Genomic DNA, 19,055 nt, shown 5'->3' with positions numbered 1-19,055 from the left:
AAATTAGGTAACACTATCTTAGCATACTGTAATAATGTTTAATTTTTTTTGTTATATTAATACTGTTAATTTAGGAACTCCTAAGACATATAAATGGTATCTTATTTTCTGCTTCCAAAACACACTGTTTTGCATATACCAAGAAGCAGTTTTACCTGTCACCCTGCTGTCCTTTCACACAGGTCGCTTAGACTTCTCAAGTGATCTTTCCAGTATTTCTGAATTTGATGAAATGGTTTTGAATCCTCAGTAAATAATTCCACTTCATAAATCAAATTCTACAAATGATTAATATAAAATACTGAACAGCTCCTGATTTTAAGACAAAACATTAAGCCTCCTCTCAGAGATTTTTGTGATCCATGAAAGTAGTTTACCTTTCACATCATGGCTTCTTTATTTAATAGCCTGGTTTGAGGAACCTTCAATTATACCTTTGAAAAGTATATTCAAATTAGAATTATATTCAAATTTAATCTGCTATGCTATTACTGCAATCAAAACCCCTAGCAGATTAGTGAGGCACAATTGTCACTACAGAAGCAGTACTAACTACATCAGTAATACTATTTAGTATTACTGAGTCTACCATCAGTCTTTGCTGTCATCCCATACTTCTATCTACAGGCAGTTGTGATTGAAAAGGATGAGAATTACAGGTGCATGTTTTTCCTTTAAGAGCACCCAATGATTTTTAGACCTGTTCCCTATGCAAGGTTTATAAGATCACTGACAAAGTATTTGTTGGAAGCTCTCCTTCAGTAACTTAAAATCTATTGACCAATTTTCTACCAAATTGGACTCGAGTACATTGAGGTTCTCCAAATTTGTGAGAATAAGAGCCAAATAAAAACAAACACCCTATTAATACACGCAGAAAACGAATACAGCTTACCACAGAACAGGAAGAAAGGGGAAAAGACAGTACAAATGTCCTAGCTGTAGTAAAAATGCTTCAACAGAATTTAATTACTTCTATTGTATGCCAAAAACCCCACATCTGGCTTTAGAATATATTCCTGTTTTTTAATAAGTTTCAAGTGTCATACTGTAAGGGCCTTTATAATAATTTACTTCTGCATGGAGTCTGCTGTCAGAAGATTAAATTCGTGTTGCAACCATAGCATCTAACTAAAAAGTCAACCAACAGAAAGGTATAAACTAATTGAAAACTATTCATTATTTCTGCTCTTTGTTAAGTGCTTTGTTAAAACGTAACTACATTTGTTATTCTGTAGTTCTTTGTGTGTATAATGTAATTTATCACACCAACAGACTAGCATAAGTAAGCTATTTATTTAGCTTCCCACCCTCCCAAAAATACAGGCACATAATATATTTTCAGAAATGTATACACTTTTGATGGCATTTTCTGTTCTTTAACGGATAAAAAAATATTTTTAGAGAATTAAGAAACCCAATAATAAAGATATGATAATTTATAATTATGATAATTACATTTATATTCCTGAAAGTCTATAATTAGTTTTGCTGCCTGTCCGACCCATCATTTGTTCAGCTTGTGTTATAAGATGCAGTTCACAGCACTGCCTAAGCACTTGAGTAGTTTGAAGAGGCTGCACAGCTTCCATCCTCTAGGGAAGAAGTTGTTCTGCAAAAAAAATTGCTTTGTTTGCAGTCATCTGAAATAAGTACCACAGTCTAACTTGCTTCAGTCTTATCTTTCTTTCTGTGAAACCACACCTTGTAAACATGAAATATATAGCCTGTAATCTGTGTCAGACGACCTCAAGATCCCTCCCAAAAAACCTAAAGAGACTGATTCACAGATGTACTGGAACACAGAACTCTCATTGCAATCTGGCGCCTTGGTATCTTTCAGAATCCGGGACATAGTCCAAAAAAACAAAAACTGGAAAAGAGGTACTATCACCCTTACAGCAGTCAGAGGCTCCAAGGCGGTAGAAAAAGCAGAACAGGAGTTATAAAAGGTGCTTCACTCTCCAAAGTAGCTAAACTAGAGTACATTAAGATGCATCAAACACACAGGCAAGGTGGTTATAAAAAGGCCCAATCCAAATGCAGTAACAGTAACCTGATAAGACTTCCATCATGATACCTTTTCTCAGCAGTCAAAAGTATATGAACAAAGGAAAAAAAACTTGTTTTCTTTCAAACACTGTATTTCCCACAGACAACAGACCCTCATATTTTAGTTCAATCCTCTGCCTGAAAAGTATCATGCTTTTTTTCTCTTTTTTACCCTTTCCTCCAAACTGCAGACTTACAGTTCTTGGTGGATGAGAAATGAGTGTATCTGCAAGTGGGCTGATAGCAATTTAAGACTGTAAAAAAAATATATAGAGAAAAAATAGAATAAGCAGGATTATATGCATCATTTTCTGTGGGGAAGAAAAACCAAGGGAAAACATAGGGTATGAGATAAAGCACCTCCATCCTGGAAAGCAACAAAAAAAGAGCTATGAAAGAGCAAGTAAAGGGAAAAGAAAGTAGGACAAAATATATTAAAAGCAGAGGGAAATAGATTTCATTATCAACTACAGAGAAGGAAGAGACTGATGTGAAGGAAAATTTGTGAAATGCTGAGTTAAAACTTAATGTATTTAAGCCCAGACTGCTAAGGAAATCAATCTCATACAGGAAGTTTGGGGCAGGGAGAGGTGTTTGGTGAGTGTTCCTCCACTTGGAAACTGACTGGTTGAATCCATCCAAATTTGACAGAGAAGTAGAATTCTCAAAGATAACTGCTTAAGCAAATGATAAGTTCATGAAATCAAGATGCTATGAGTGTCCGGGGGAAAAGGCACAGTAATACTTGGTATAGTATTTACCATTGGGAGTAATAACAAACAGGTGCCAAAAAGGCCCTCTTTATATGCAAAAGTGCTATACAAAGTGGGACGCTTTTATCTTCCTTTGGAAAATCAAAGCAAGAGAAGCAAAGTGACTGCAAGGAAAAACAGCAGTGAAGAAGCTGGATGGAAAGCAAAGCCAAGTAACCCAAACCACCTTCCACCCACTAGTTCAGTCTGCCTTCAAAACCAGCAGCATCCAACGCATAACATAATACGTTTTGTGGAACCCAATTAAAAGAGAACATACAGCATACAGTAATCATACACACATACAGTAATCAATGACCAGCAGCAATTTCTCAGCTTTTCTGACAAAACCAGATTTTAGATAACTATGTATATTATCCACCTACACTCTTAAAGTGTAGTCAAGTCAGTTCTTCAAACCCAAAAGTGACACCTGTATGCTTGCTGAAAATTAATCTTTGCTACCATTTAAGCAACACAAAACTTCAGTCAGTATTCCACTGAATGCCTTCACATGTGTTTGCTTATATACTAGCCTGATGGTACCAGAAATGCAACTAATTTAAACCAGTAAGTGATTTTCATAAGTTCTACAATGAAAGCATCTAGAATCCCAGATGATTACATTACTGGCAAGCAATCTAGAGTGTTTGGACAAAACACAGACTTAACAGACTTAAGCAAACTTTGAACAGACTTAAGCAAACTACCAAAGCTTTATGAATTAAAAATTTAAAATTCAAGGATAACAAAGCAGAATTAGCTTAACGATTTTCAACACAGTTCTCCAGGCAGAATATCACAGACTGGTTGCAGAAACAGATCTTGAAATTTTTCACTTTTCGGGAGGCACACCTTTGAACCTCAGAAAACACCCAGGATCTGCATGCCAAGAGAAAAAGGATCGCAGTCATATGGAATCAGTTAACAATTACTGCCAATAAACAAACTGACTGCAGTGGAAGAACCACTTTTGATATTAATAAGCAGTGATTCATTTGAAGCATCATATAGCTTTCCTTACTTAGGGATTCATCATCCATAGATTTAAGATGAAAAAGTCAACTCATTACCATATGAAATGTTAGTTAAATGTACTATATTTCAGCTGTTGGAGATGCAAACAAAAGGTCTCTGCTGAAAATGTGAGACTTTTACCTAAAATTCCAATTCTAGCATACAAAGAAGAGATATGCTTGTGTTTAATAGAACAGATCTAAACGTAGCACCTTGCTCCACTCCACGCTATAAACACTTTCTATATGTCCTCCACGTTTACTTTATCTTAAAAAAAAAAAATCCAAGTGATATCTTCTCAAGCTAAGGAAACAAATGCTTCAAACCATAACTGCTGAAAAGGGTGGAAAAATCAAACTAGAGCATTTAATCAGATTAAATGCCACTGTGTCACAATTAGATGTCACTGTGTGCTCACTTTAATTCTGAAAGCACATGCAGCTCCAAGGGAAGTCATGGCAATGTACCGCTCCAGGTGCAAGCGCGTGCAATGCACGCACCTGGCGATACATCCAGCTCTTGGTCAGCGCTCTGTACTTCCCATTCATCCTTGTCCGCGGACGCGGCGGGCGCGCAGGAAGGCGTTTTGGAGCGGGCTGGGAGAAGTTGGAACCTACGTGCTTCTCCTCGCTCCCGGCCATCCCCCGCGATCTCCGAGCGCACCTAACAATGGTAGCAGTGTTCCAGTGGGCAGCTCTGCCCTGGGATGGGATCGAATCCCGCTCCGGTCCGCTCCGGCCGGCGAGCCCGCCGCCCGCCCGCACCCCTGCCCCGCCAGCCCCGGTGCCCGCGGCGGGGCCGCATCCCCCGGGAGGGCAGGGGAGGGGGCGCCGCTCCCCGCACCTGGCGGCGGTGACGTCACCCGGCCCCCCGGCCGCCGCTGACCCCGGCCCCGACCGCCGCACCTTCCCCGCAGGGCGATCCCTTCGGGCGCCGGCACACGGGGCGACCAGGACAGGGAGAGGGGCAGGGACAGGGAAGCCCCGCGCTCCGGCACAAGTGCGGCCCCCTCCCCTCCTCCGCCTCGCAACACGCCCCCCTCCTGCCGCTGCCCGCGGGGGCGGCAGGGAGACGGGGGAAAGGGGCTCCGCGACGCGCGTTCCCTACTTCCTTCCCTTCCTCCCTCCCTGCCGCCGCCGCCCCCCGCGCGGGCGCGGACAAAGGGGAGGGGGCTAACACCTGGCGAGCGCCGGTCCCTTTGTGGGGCAGGCGCGTCCCGCAGCCCCGCCGAGGATGGGGAGCGGGGACCAGTCCCTCCCGCCCGCCCCGGGCACCGCGAAGGGAGGTGGGAGCGGGGGCTGGGGGGCACTTACTCGCCTGCCCTCGCCTCGCACCTTCACGCCGCTCGCCCTCACCCTCAGCCCCTCCCTCCGCGGCCGCGGGGGAGCTGGAAGTTCACGCGGCGCCGGCCATTCCCGGCTGGCGGCCCCGGGTGCCGGGGGGCGGCGGCGGCGGGCGTGGAGCGTCCCCGGCGGCTTCACAATAGACACCGGGCAGCGCGCGCGTGTCCCCGTGTGTGTGCGTGTGTGTGTGTGTGCGCGTGTGTGTGTGTGTGCGCGCGCGAGGGGCGGAGCCTCGCCCGGCGCGCCGAGCCGGGAGGGGGGGAGCGCTGTTTACCCGGCGGCCGAACCCGGCCGCCCCCCCCCCACCGCCCGATGCTCGGGCTGGTCCACGCGCCACCGCCCCCCACCCTGCGGGCGGGCAGGTGGTACAGTCCGGCCCGCCGAGCTCCCTCTCCCCGGTCGGGGAGGGGGGGCCCCGTCGCTGTGACGTAACCAAAGCCGGGTGCCGGCAGCCAATCGGCACCGGGGGGCGGGGCTCCCCGGGGCACGGCGCGGGGCCGAGGCGGCGGGAGTGCGAGGGTCCTGTGTTGCCGGGCTCCCCGCCTCGCCGGGCTATGCTGGAGAGGCGGCGAAAATCCTTTGTGTGCGGAAGGAGGCGGGAGCTCTCCCTAGGCTTTTGAATGTTTTCCCTCGCTGCCACGCAGAGCGCAGATGAGCGCTGGGGGGAAAGCCCCCAAGAGGCGCGCCGCGTTGCATGCTGGAGCTTGTAGTCCCGCGTGAGAGTCCTGAAAGCTTAAGCACCATCAGCAGCCAAGGGGAATGATCCCCTCTCGAACGCCTGTATATCCCGTATCCATAAATTATCTTTAAGAGTGTATTTTCCATTTTAATGACCCACGTTTTTAATGCGCAGCCACAGCCCGCTCGTTCTGCGGGGGAAGGGACGCGGCGAGCCCTGCGGATCTGCCAGGACCTGCCCGTCCCGTCATCCTCCGCGCTAAGATGTCGGCGGCGATCGCCGCGCTCGCCTCCTACGGCGGCTCCGACTCGGAGCCTGACTCGGAGCCCGAGGCCGAGGGCGGCTCCCAGCGCTCCGCCGCTGTGCTCGCCAGCCGCGACGCCGTGCTACACCTCCGCCCGCCGCCCGCCGCGCCCCCGGCCCTGCCCGTCGATGCGGCCCCGGAAGTAGCCGTGAAGGTAGGCGTCCCTCCGGGCCCGGGCCTCCCGCCCGCCCGGCACTGGGTCCGTACCGCCGGCCGCGGGACATTCCCGGGGACAGCACTGGGGCAGCCCCGAGCCGGGAAAGCGGAGTGAGAAGGGCGCGGGGCTGGCGGGGTTGCGGTGCCGCCGCCTGGCCTTGCCCTGCCCCGGGGTGCGGAGCCGGAGCTGTGGAGGGAGGGCGCGTGTCAGGAGCTCCGGCGGATCCCAGCCGTGGGGGTTAAACTTATTAAAGCGTGCTATCTCCATCTCAGAGCGTGCCTTGATTGCAGTTTCTTAGATACTCTTGTCTGCTGTTCCCTGAGTTTAAGATGTTTTCCTGTATGGTTTTCCTGGCTGGTGAGGTGAAGTCGATACTTGACAGGCCGAGTGCAACTGAATCCTGTTCTAAAGGGCAGCCTGAAATCTGATCAGTTTTTCTTTTCAGTCTTGTTTGGCAAACCTTAATTTTCCAAGTTCAGTAGCACATTGACTCACTTCTGTAATTCCAGAAAGGGGGGGGAAGGTGCTGGTTTGGCTTTGGGATTTTAGTACTGGCAACTCATGGCTAGGCTTCGCGAACGAAGATTTGGGAAGGACTCTACCCACATTTGCTACAAGCGCACTGGTGGCTAAAGAGGCCGATGCGAGATAGACAAGTCCGGTTGCAAAAGGCACAGCAGAAAGACTCCTTGGATGGTATTGGCAAGACACGATTCTTTCTGCATTGTCTTTTCTTCTCCAGAGTGATCCTGCATGCGTACTCAAAGGAAGCAGCAGCATTATAGATAGTGTGTCTCCAGGCCTCCTGATTGGAGGCCAGAGTAGACCAGTGATGAAGATCAATGTGGCCAAGGCTGAGATGTTGTTTCAGGGAGTCCTTGTATCTTCTCTTCGGGGCTCCTCTCTTGTGGCAGCCGGTGGCAAGTTCACCATAGAGCACGATCTTAGGGAGGCGGTGGTCCTTCATCCTTGAGACGTATCCTGCCCAGCACAGCTGTGTTCTCAGCAACAATACTCGTAGCTGCTGCTTGTTCTAGAACAGACGTATTGGTCACATAATCTGACCAGTGGATGTTTAGGATTGTACGGAGACAGCGTTGATGGAAGCATTCTAGGAGTCGCAGGTGGTGGCGGTAGATGATCCATGATTCAGGTCCATATAAAAAAGTAGACAGCACAACAGCTCTGTAAACATTGATCTTTGTGCTTTTTTTCGGGTGTTTATTTCTCCAGACTCTTCTGTGGAGTTTTCCGAAAGCTCTGTATGTCTTTGCTAACTTCTTGTCAATCTCTCTGTCAATCTTACTGTCCGAGGAGGTGATGCTTCCCAGGTAATTAAAGTGCTGGACTGATTTGAGCTCTGATTCGCCAATGGTGATATAGGGATGATGGAAGCCTTCCTGAGGTGCAGGCTGATAGAAAACTTCTGTCTTCTTTAAGCTGACTTCCAGCCCAAAGAGCTCAGCAGCGTCTGTGAAGCAGGATGTTAAACGCTGCAGAGCTGCTTCTGTGTGAGCGATGAGGGCGGCGTCATCAGCATAAAGCAGCTCCCGGACAAGATGGTTTAAGGTCTTAGTATGGGCCTTCAGTTGCCTTAGGTTGAATAGGCTTCCATCGGTACGATATCGAATGTAGATACCATCCTGATCATCGAGGTCTGGCATGGCCCTTTGGAGCATCATGCTGAAAAAGACTGTGAATAGGGTTGGTGCAAGAACACAGCCTTGTTTCACACCATTGCTTATTAGAAAGGGCTCAGAAAGTGTGTTGCCATATCTGACTTGGCCACGCTGATCCTCATGAAGTAAGATGATCATTTTAAGGAACTTGGGGGAACATCCTAAACATTCCAAAATCTGCCATAGACCTTTTCTGCTCACAGTATCAAAAGCCTTGGTGAGGTCAACAGAGGTTACATAGAGTCCTTTGCTCTGTTCCCTACGCTTCTCTTGCAGTTGTCTGAGAACAAATACCATGTCTGTGGTACTCCTGTTGGCTCTGAAAGTACTGGCAACTAATATATAATCGAAAGCAGGCATCTCACCATGCTGACTGTCACTGTGTTACTGTGTTGCTCCCAGTTGTTCTGAAAAGATTCCTACTTTGTGACCAAGGGGTGGATGGAATCTTTCACTTTGTGGTCATTTGTTAATTCATACACTGCTGCAACTGATCATATTTGTGTGTATATGTTATATTCTATATAGTGACTGTATTTTTTCATCCCTTAGGGTCTTTGAAATCTGACTTCTTGAATTGCAGTGTCTGGCAGATTGTCTTGTAGAAGCCTCAAAAGAAAGCTAATTAACAGCTGTAATATTACCTGAATGTGAATGATTACAAGTGGCAAGTAGCATTGGCTGTGCTTTTCACCACTCTTAGGGCTGTAGCCATGGGTTTTCCGTGTGCCATGCCAGCAGAAGGGTTTATGTAGTTGTTCAGTGGCTGACATCAGGGAACTGATCTGAATTGTAAAAAAACCCCAAAACTTTAGTGGCGTTATTTGTCCTTGGATCCATTCCTTGGTCTTGTTTGCACAAATGCAGTGCCAGCACAGTGAAATCTCTAGTGCCAGTGCAGAAACAAGCAGCTGGAAGAAAGAGTTGGGTGTCAGCAGCATATTCAGTTCAAAGCTATTTGCTGGGCTGTGCCCTGGAAGGGGTGTCCACCAGCACGTCTAGGACTGCCTCTGTCTCAGACATAATGTTAACTAAGATAAAAAGGGAGTGAGGTTTCTGAGTATCAAAACATTCTATTAAAATGACTATAATTTTTATTTGACATCACAGATGAGGTGCATATAACTGAGAAGAGCAACAATGTCAAGCTGAGACTTTCAGAACATACCATACTGCAGCTTCTTTTAGCACCACAACCTTCTTTGAGGAGTAACAGATAATTTTTTTTTATAGTGATATTAGGCTTTCTTTTTGGGTTCAAGAAGTAAGTGCAGGTCTCGTAGACAACACGTTCTCAATACCTTCCAGGTCTAAAAATTATAACATCCCACCCATCAGTGGAAACTTACCAGTCACCTCCTCAGGAATTTGCCTCGATTCTTTAGAATTAGAAAGCCCTTACTGAACAAATATGAAATACGTGATGTTTGAGTGTAAGTCACAAATGTTCTTTAAGTACAGGCCTGGAAAAACGGCAAGCTGAGCGAGTAGGAAAGCGAAGTTACAGTTCATTAGTATCACTTCACTTGTGCAAATATTGTTTTGACATGAGTAAGGATCAGTTACTCTTAGGAGCATGGATATGTTTTGTACAAAGGACCAGGAATGGATAAGCAAAGATGGTGGTAAGAAGGGAGGTTACAAGGGTTAGTCATACAATAAATATAAATAACAGCTGCACACAAGTGCATTTTTGGCAGTTGAGAATGCAAATCTTAAGTGGTTGGTGTTCTGCATCCTAGTTCTAATTGTAGTACCTGTTTCTGGTTCAGAATTTTGGCCTGTTAACTGGCAGAGACATTAGACTTACGTGTACTTTAAAGAGGAATAGGTCCTCGCTCTCTTTATTAGCAAGGCATAGTTGTTAGCACATTCAGCTAACACCATTTGGGTTACTTAATTATGCATAGCAAATACAGCTCTAAGATGTATTTTGTTATTCTATAAGAAATCTGCTGAGTCTTTACCTCAAAGTACATCATAGTTATATAAAATCATATTTCTGTGAAAATAATTCTTCTATAATTGAAAGCTGTACTAATGATTTCTAACTGTCTTTTAAAAGTGTGAGGGGATGACTTTTGCTAAACTCTCTTCTTACAGTCTGCTTGTTAAAATAGGCTTTTTGTTGATTTTGATGTTAAATTACTCATAATAGATAACATTGACTTATAATTATTGGTTACTCCAAGCTAGTAATCCTGCTTCATTCATTATAAGTTGGAAAACCAACTAGATGAAAGTTGCATGTTTCTGCTACTATTTTTAGCACCACTAAATTGCTGAAAATGTTACAGCACCTGGGGGAAGGCAACAGAGGATGAAAACATGTACTTCTGGTCCCTTCATACAGAAAAGGATACATTGGAACTGATAGTGTTCAGAGAAGGGCAGGAGGGCTGAAGAGGTGTCTTGCTTCTGTATGAGGAATTATTGAGGAGGCCAAAACTGAGAAAGAGATGACTGAGGTGAAAAGTATTGACAGGGACCTACAAAATCATTAAATGGCATGGAGAGGGGGTTGAGTACTCACTGTACAGCAACTATAAGCTAACTAGTAGGAGCTAGGTTCAAAACAAACAAAAGGATGCAACCCTTCATGCAACATGTAGTAGGGCTTATTCCCATGCCAGGAAGTACTGGGTGTGCAAGAAGCTTGCACTGTTACAAGGATAGTCTGGGCCTCCTGCAAAATGCCGGGAATCCCAACAAAACAGTTTGCATATGTGTCTCTTGCTGGTTTATTTTTATTCTGTTGAAGGTAGTGGGGTGGTTGTTTATGAATGGGTAGAAAGAATAAAAGCTGATAACAGCCATATCTTAATGTTGGAGCTTCACTGCAAATGCTGTTTGTCTCTAGGTAATAAATTCGAAAATCTTTAGGATGAGATAATGTGTATTTGACAGCCCAAGTGGTTGATGCAAGAATTGGCGAGTGACAAACTGCTTAAGCCTCCGTGGCTCATGGGATGTGGTCTTAATTTACCACATTTTAATTTAATCGATAATTAAAACTAATTAAATATTATGCAAAGCAGCCTGCCCTTTTTAGCTATTTGACTAATTAGTAATGAATTTACCTGGGGAGAATGGAACATTGTAGGTTTATTATCTGAAACGTCCAGAAAAAAAAGAAAAAACTCCAACATAGACATCAAAGCTCTCTGCTTGCATGAGATGAAATGGGAAAGCGTAATCAACATTATAGTCATTCTAAGGAACAGAATTACCATCCAGTGTTGCAGTATGTACTGCAGCTTGGGTTTTTTTATTTAAGGCTTTGCTTTGTTGCCTGTCACAGGGATTTCACCTCTCTTTAATTAAAAAAATTTTGTCTTGCCTACATATTGTATGTCTTTCTTTATGTCTTACATATAGAAAGAAACTTCTAGCAAGCTTTTTTGGGGTGAATTTGTTTTATTATTGAACTTTTTTGTAGTCTGTAAATCAAGTACTTTTCACACAAAGTAACAGTATTTGTTTATGGCATTCAGGTAGGGTTTTTCTGAAGAAAAACAAGACTGTGGCGTGTTTAAGAAACCTGTTAAGAATGAAAGTTAATCTGATTTACTGTATTTGTAGTCTAAAATCCCGTCTATTTTCTGTGCTCTTTCTTAAGTGGCGGAAGGGCCCTTATGGTAGGGCTAAAGGAGCATGCCTTTGAAGGAGCTAGACATTCTGTGATCCTGGGGAGTTATAATGAAGCACCTGCTTGTCTACACTTAGCATCGAAAGCTTCTTTCTGTCTCAAGACAGATTCCTTAGGCAATGCTGATACTCCAGAGTACAACCCTGAGTGCCATTCCCCTATAACAGTGTGATGCTGTGTTGTAGAACAAAAGAGGCAAAAGGAGAGCATTTTGGTATCAAGAATTTTTTTACCTCATCAAATCATATCTGAACTGTAAATCAGCCTTATACTGCAAGTAGACTATCTATTAAAAAAAAAAAAACAAACAAAAAAACAACATGACCAACACACTAAGTAGTTTGGTGATCTGGCATCATCTGCCTCTTTTTGCCTTGTATCAGGAGTGATACTTGCATCTATCTGGACAGACACTCGCCTAACCAAACTTCAGTGGATCTATGGACTGAGCAATTTCTGCAAAGTTGTATAATCTGAATCTTTTCTGGGCTGAATTAGGGTCAATTTAAACCTTTGATAATTCTTGATTTTTCTCCTTTGGACCCTTTTCAGTAACACACGCCTTACCTGATACGTGGTGCCCAGTGTGGCTACTGTATTTCGGTGAGGTGCTTGTTACCAGTGTGAGAAAAGCAGAGGGGTGACACATAGAGCTGAAGTTTGCAGCTCCATTGTATGATGTCTTTCAAGATAGCCATATTCAGTAAAATGTAACTTCCTAACACCTTCATTCTTCTCTCTCAGGTTATACGTGGTGTACCACCTTTAATGATATCACAGAATGCCATTAAGCCCATATTTACACAATTTCTGAGCAGCAGCAAACACAAGCTGCTTTTCTGCCAGTCCTACAGCTGAACTTTTACCTTTCTCTGGAGGAACACTGTATCTGTTTAAGTTGACAGCTCTTTGACTCCCCTTTTGATGATTCCTGTGCCTTTGAGGGTGGAAAGTGATCTAGGGTAATACTTAGCCCATCACTGAATTCACAGATGCCCTCCTCTTTCAGCCTAGCTGCTGAGCTGATCGTCTTCCATCCCACAGAGCCACTTGTGTCACACTTGGCACATAAGCTACATGATGAACTGCTCACCTTAGGCTTTTAGATAAATCAAGATATTTGTGTGACGAAAGGAAAAGCTACAGCACTGTAGAGAGACGAGATGCCTTAGATACCTTATCTCAGTCACAGCTCTGCCAGACTGCTGCTTCTGTGATCCCTTCCCTGTGAACTGTAGCTATGGCAAATGCATCTAGAATGCATGCAGTTAAGGCTGTTGCTAGCATAAAGGACAGAGTCCTAAGACCTGTATTTACCTTTTTTGCTTTCTTAGAAAGATGAGTTCTGCTGAAATGGTCTTCTGGCAATGCATGCAGTGCTACCCGGAGATCTACACCATGTGCAGAGGTTGCCGATGAGTTCTTTTCTCTCATTAAAAAAAAAAAAAAAAAACAGCCAAAACACACCAATGCAGGTAGCTTGGCAGTTTGGGAAATGATTGATGGGCTAGGTTAATATTTTTTAATGTTTCAGCTACCTATCAGAGTCTTGTAATGCCGTACAAAATAGCATTTGTCAGATGTTGACCAAAGGATTATTTGTCTGCTGCAATTTAAACTTCTGCCATAGACTAATATGTCAGAATATGTTGTGTCAATACTTTGTATTCTTATCAAGATTTCAATTCTTTAAAATAACTGAGAAGGTAAAGTGGGGAGTTGGAACACGTTCAAATTATTATATAGTTTAAGGCAAAGTGACATAATGAAAAGATAACCATTGTATGTTTCAGTAGCATATTATCAGATCATCATTTGATGCCCCAAATTATGAAAACATGAGTAAGACCAGAAGTCTTGAGGAGCGTAGCTCTGATAAATATAATGTGCTTCAGTTTCAAGGCTTGATGGTTTTCACACAGAAAGACTGTGCCTGTGGTGGTCTAGGAGTGAACATATTGTATGGCTTCCAAGTGACTCAGCACTGTTCCACCAGCAGTGAAGTAGAGCCAGAATTGCTATAATCGTCCAGCAGAGGATCAGCTTTCATGGCACAATCTGTTTCTTTTCTCAATTACTAAGCAGCATATAATAGAACTTAACAGGAAGAAAGGCGGAGGAAAAATAGCAGAACTGAAAAATTCTTGGCATTTTTGCAAAACTGAATTTTTCTCACTTTTTCAGATTAAAGAGCAGGAAAAAACCTGCATCTTAATTTCAAGTAAATTGATCACTGTTTAAATATCACTAACCATTGATCAGATACATTTTGCCTTATTATCAATTATATTAAATTTTATTTTCTCAAATTATAAGTTTTGTGGACAAGATGTGAGGTCTAGCTGGCAGATTGAGCTGTAGGATGTGACTTGAAAAAGTTTTCTGTGGAAAATGTCCTCAGCACATGGAGCTATGAAAGGAAATCTAAGTGTGTAGGTAATATGGGTTAGAAACTGGTTTTTTATGTGCTCCTGTTCTAGCTGAGAATGTCTGGTTTTGTTGCTGAGTGACTGGATTAGGCCTGCTGTGCTGTTTCCAGGCAAGTTCATAGTGTATGACAGTCAGGGCTCTGAATGTACTGGTAGTCATTGTCATCCAAGCCCAGTGAATTTAAAAGGTTGTGTGATGAGAAAAATGGGGTCAGACTGAGAACTGGCAGTGCCAAGGGTTCAAGCAAGATCAGTGCAATGGCTGGACCTGCCTGGTAAAATAATTGGTACATGGTGAGAGTAAAGCTTTGTGGTTGGACTTAATTCTACTAAGACAGTGGCCTTAGTAGAAAAACAATTGACAGGATTGCTGATGTCATGCCTTTTTTTTTCCTTTAATATCCTTTTTTTTTTCCTTTTTTTTGAGCAGTATTAATCAAGTATATTCAGATAACAAGCCAAAGATCTTTAGGTACTGATTTTCTTTTCAGTGTTCTAGAAAACCAGGTTTTAAAATCTTTTAGAGTCTTGCATGCATGAGCAAATTTGTAATTGACTTGCTGTTGAATTGGGGAGAAAAAAAGCTTCTAGCCACAGCATGTCAGAGAATAGCTAACAATATTAAACAAGTAAAGAATGTGCCACTTTACTCTTTCAAGATACTGTAATACAAAGCAAGACTGGGTTTCTTTGAGGTAATTTTCTGTTAATGAAGTGACTGCTAAAATTTGATCCTCTGGTGTGCCCCTTCCTTCTGTGAGTCACAAATGCTTTTGGATCCTGTTGTAGGTAAGCACTGATTAAACACTGATGCTTAAGGTAGTTTTTTCAGTATAATTACTAGGGATGTTATCAATATACCTTTAAGTCCTTTTGAATTACTATTATACTAGAATAAAGGTACAGGAAGCAAGTAATAATTTTGAAAAATAATGTTCTCCTTCATTAACTGCGCTCTTGATAGGGGGGAGATACTGTCAATTTAGAACCAATGTAAGTGAGCCTTCGCAGAGTTTTGTGAAACCAGGTCTTTTCGAGCGCTACTACCTTATCAGTATTTTTCTTTACCAACTTCTCTGTCTTCTGTTTCAGCTGCATGTGCCCTTCTGAGTTTTTCCCCTTGAGTTGCTTTAAGTTATTTTTTTGGTTAGTCCTTCTTTCTTGTCCCTTCATCTATCAAGTTAAATTTTTGTCACAATGGACTTGGAAATATGTTTAAGTACTAAAGTTGAATTGCATTTATTCTTTTTGGTGAAAACTTAGAGGTAAGAAACTGTTAGATTCTTTGAAAATCATTGTTATACTTAATGTTTGTGCTGATGGGTAACATTTTTTTCACAACTGTCTTTCAGAACATTTACTTGTGACTTCTACCTTCTCACTTTTGTAGAACTCTCTTTCATACCTTTATATTGTATTGGTGACCATTTTAATTGATTCTTCTTTACAAGGCTGGTTTTCAAACATCCTCAAAAAAAAGTTTTTCTCTTATCTTGCTGCTCTTTTTACATTGTGTGCATGAAGTCCTTAAAAAAAAAGGCAGTAATTCACATGCAAAATTCTGCACGTGTCTTAGATGAATTTCTCAGTGATGGACTGACACTGGTTTTGCAGTCAGTATGTTTTAAAAATAGAAACTTCGGCCAAGGTACTCTTTTCCTTTCATAATGCTAAAAGTGTCACCTTGAACCACAGCCCTAATTTCGACTGAAAGAAGTTAATGTCATGTATTTAAAAGTCTACATGTGAAAAATGGTTTATTAATATGTCTGTTTTATTTCAGGAAGATGTGGAAACAGGAGTCCACCTTGATCCTGCTATCAAGGAAGTTCAGTACAATCCCACATATGAAACTATGTTTGCACCTGAGGTAAGAAGCCATATTGATCTTTAGAGCGGAAATGCCTTTGACTTAAAGGGCAGAGGTTCTATAAATTTCATGTGAATTTCCTATAAGAGAACTTCTTTGGATGCTTGCTGCTTTTTGGGATCTAGTTTTGACAAATTAAAAAAATAGATTCTACACAGCTGTGTTGGTATTTTTAATGCTTGAATTTTAATATTCTATATAAAGCTCTTCTAAGAAGATTCCTAGAGTCTTTATCAGAATTATAGCTATTGAAATTAAAAATTAAGCTGGGAAAATAGCATTATGAAGATGTTGAGCAAAACACGAACTGCATTAAAGTGGTCTGTGACTATTTTCACATTTTTGGTATTTACTCATTGTGGTCATTTGAGCAAAATGAACAGTTATAACGCTTTTAAGATATAACATTATTGCAGATATAACGCTTTTAAGAAGAGGATTTAAAATTAAAATCAAAATACTTTCAGTTTAATTATTCACATCAGTACTAAGAATATTAGTAACTTGAGCTGTGCTAAATGTGTATAGCAAAAAACCATTTTAGGCTGAATTTAGACTGCTTGGTGCCATGTGAACCACTTTCCATTTTATTATAACTGACAGGCTATTGGAAAGATAAAAATAGCTGTTCGAGCATTTAACTTTTTTCAGTATTTAACTTCTTTGTACAGTTTGTCTTCTGTAAGACCAGGAGTTAGTATTCTAGGTAGACAAATGCTGCAGCAATCTCAAATTTCTACATTAGTTATGCTTTATGTTTAGAAAACATTTTGTGGAACCACATAAATTGGCCTTTTCATAGCAAGCTTGCATTTTGCAATGTATCAAAGCCATGATGTGTGTGAGCAAAAGTACTGATATAAAAGTGCTGCTGTGTGTAAATGTTTTAGTGAGGGAAACCTATTGTGGGAGTGTTAGGTGTTTAGTATGGCTGACAAGCATAGGGGCTACAATTAAAGTTAGTGTGATATTAGTCTCAGTGTACTGCGTTTATTTGTAGTCACTGTTCTCTTCCTAGCCATGATAACCAGGAAGACTGCCAATTGTCATCTTGCAAGAAGAAAAGAAAGGCAGGGTTTCATTAGTTGTTTTCCTGGAATAATACAGCAAGCCCCTAGTTGCTTTTTAAATGCACGAAAATATTGTTAGCAGTGTAATTTCTGTATTAATCACATGAGTTTAGTAGGACCTGATACATCTTTTTTGATCTCCTCCCCTTAGAAGAGACAGTACACTGTCTTCTGAATGTTTCTACTGATCACACACTGAAGGACTGTACGTGTTGATACTGTCAAGTATCAGCAAGTCAAGTAGTTGATATTTGTCTTCTGTAATACAGGCTAGAAAGTTCAATCATGAAACTAACTGTTCAAAGCAGCTGTGTGATTACTGCGTAAAATAACAGACTAAGAAACTTATTCAGTAGTCATAACCAAATACAAAGTTGAAGTGATTTTGCATTACAATTTTTGAAAGACAAATCTTTTTTTTCCTGTGGTTTTTTTTCTGAAAACATACATACACAAAAATAAAAAATTACTAATTCTGCTATACTTTGTTTTAATATTTCTTGATGTAGTTTGGACCAGAAAATCCATTTAGGACTCAACAAATGGCTGCACCTAGAAATATGCTTTCTGGGTACGCAGAACCAGCTCACATCAATGATTTCATGTTTGAACAACAAAGAAGAACATTTGCAACCTATGGTAAGTCTTTAACAGTGAAATTCACCTCTATCTTTCTTATGCCCAAGTTGGACAAATTATGTTGTTCTCAATAGAACAGTTAATAGGACTGCAACTTCTGTAAATTGCTTTTTATCAGACTTAGTAAAATGGGAAAAGGTCTTTGAATGAGAATCCATATGACTGGAGATAATAGTATTTATTTGGGTAAACTCATTTTTTAATTCTCTTTGAAACTGTAATCCAGTGTATGATCTCCTAGCAAGCCCCTCTTAATTAATCCTTTCATTAATTGCATCAAGTGTAAAAAACACAAATCAAAATTTCACATTTTTAACATGACTAACTGTAGATCTGTTATGCAATTAGATTCTTTCATGTGATTCTAATTAAAGGTAACTCTCTTAAAACCAAAAAGATGCCTTTCTGAGTTTTCAGGTTTTCTATGGATACAAACTAAATGAACTGGATTTGCAGAAAATGGGAATACGTTACTATAATAGTCTTGGCAAAGACAGACCCAAAGAATTCTGTGTTGGTGGTCACTGTAGTAGCTACTTCCTTACCTTGAATGGTCTTTTCACTTGTAAATACTTGCATTTGAAAAATAAAACATATGAGTCTTCAAGAAGCTTGAGATTCAAACAAACTTTTTAGGAATTGTAAGAAAAATTGATTTTTTTTAAATAGGAAAAATGTCGAAAGACTAGGGATTCTAAGCATCCTTTTGGACATGTTTGAAAGAACAGAACTGCCATGTGTTTGTATATAACAGTGGTTAATTTTTCTTGTGTTTCATTGTAAGCTTTCATTTCTGTTTTAAGCTTGATTGCAAGTTCTTGCCCAGTTGAAGTATCACTTTATATTCTTCAAATTCAGTTTATTAGGCAAGTTCTGGTGCTTCCTGTGTAAACTTAAAATATCACAACACTGAACTTTTTGCACAACATATTTGCATCTTTTTTTATTCATATTTACATTCAAAATACTACTCCTTGAAAACTCTCTTGCCTCAAAAATCACCTCCCTAAACATGAGTCCCCTTAAATTCATTAGGGCTTTATGCATGTATGAATTCACTTACTACGTTCTCAGATGGATGAGATTGGGACTTTATTGCTAACATCTGTGGGAGCTAGGTAATACAGAGAAAAAAGTTGCCCAAAATTAGAGATTATCACATCCTCAAGTTTTCTTTGTGTTTGACTTTTATTAGAGGTTTTCTTGTAAAAGTTAAAAACTGAAATATATTTATGACAGTGTTTTTCTTTTACATAGTTTTAGCTATTAGGTACTTTTCATTGTGTTGTTAGGATGTGGAATATAAGCAAAATGCCAATATTAAGAAATGGATATCTAGTTCCATAGCATAATTTTAACTTAACTTGACTGTAATTTTGATGTTAGAACTTGACAGATAGGAGACTCTTCAGGAT

At 41.5% G+C, this 19,055-nt stretch overlaps 2 protein-coding genes across 6 annotated transcripts in view; one reads left to right on the top strand and one right to left on the bottom strand.

Moving 5' to 3' along the window:
* WASF1 (WAS protein family member 1) overlaps positions 1–5,402 on the bottom strand; it is an 84,772-nt gene extending 79,370 nt beyond the window's left edge. The window contains exons 1-2 of one of the 5 annotated variants that reach the window (XM_027693354.1): positions 5,135–5,230; positions 4,322–4,484 (exon numbers count right to left, since the gene is read on the bottom strand). The gene's annotated coding sequence lies outside the window, so the exon portion shown is untranslated. The other 4 variants (XM_027693381.1, XM_027693349.1, XM_027693362.1 and 1 more) reach the window with 4 other exon arrangements.
* A 677-nt stretch (positions 5,403–6,079) lies between these two features.
* Positions 6,080–19,055, top strand: part of CDC40 (cell division cycle 40) — a 38,997-nt gene continuing 26,021 nt past the window's right edge. Inside the window, exons 1-3 of the mRNA XM_027693321.1 lie at positions 6,080–6,301; positions 15,845–15,931; positions 17,511–17,640. Coding sequence (XP_027549122.1) covers positions 6,107–6,301; positions 15,845–15,931; positions 17,511–17,640 — 412 coding nt within the window. The 5' untranslated portion in view covers positions 6,080–6,106. The remainder of the gene's footprint in view (positions 6,302–15,844; positions 15,932–17,510; positions 17,641–19,055) is intronic.

The sequence above is a fragment of the Neopelma chrysocephalum genome, unplaced genomic scaffold, assembly GCF_003984885.1.
Source record: "Neopelma chrysocephalum unplaced genomic scaffold, ASM398488v2 Primary Assembly neopelma1_23, whole genome shotgun sequence".
Classification (NCBI taxonomy): Eukaryota; Metazoa; Chordata; class Aves; order Passeriformes; family Pipridae; genus Neopelma; species Neopelma chrysocephalum.
This window is presented reverse-complemented; position numbering and strand designations above follow the sequence as displayed.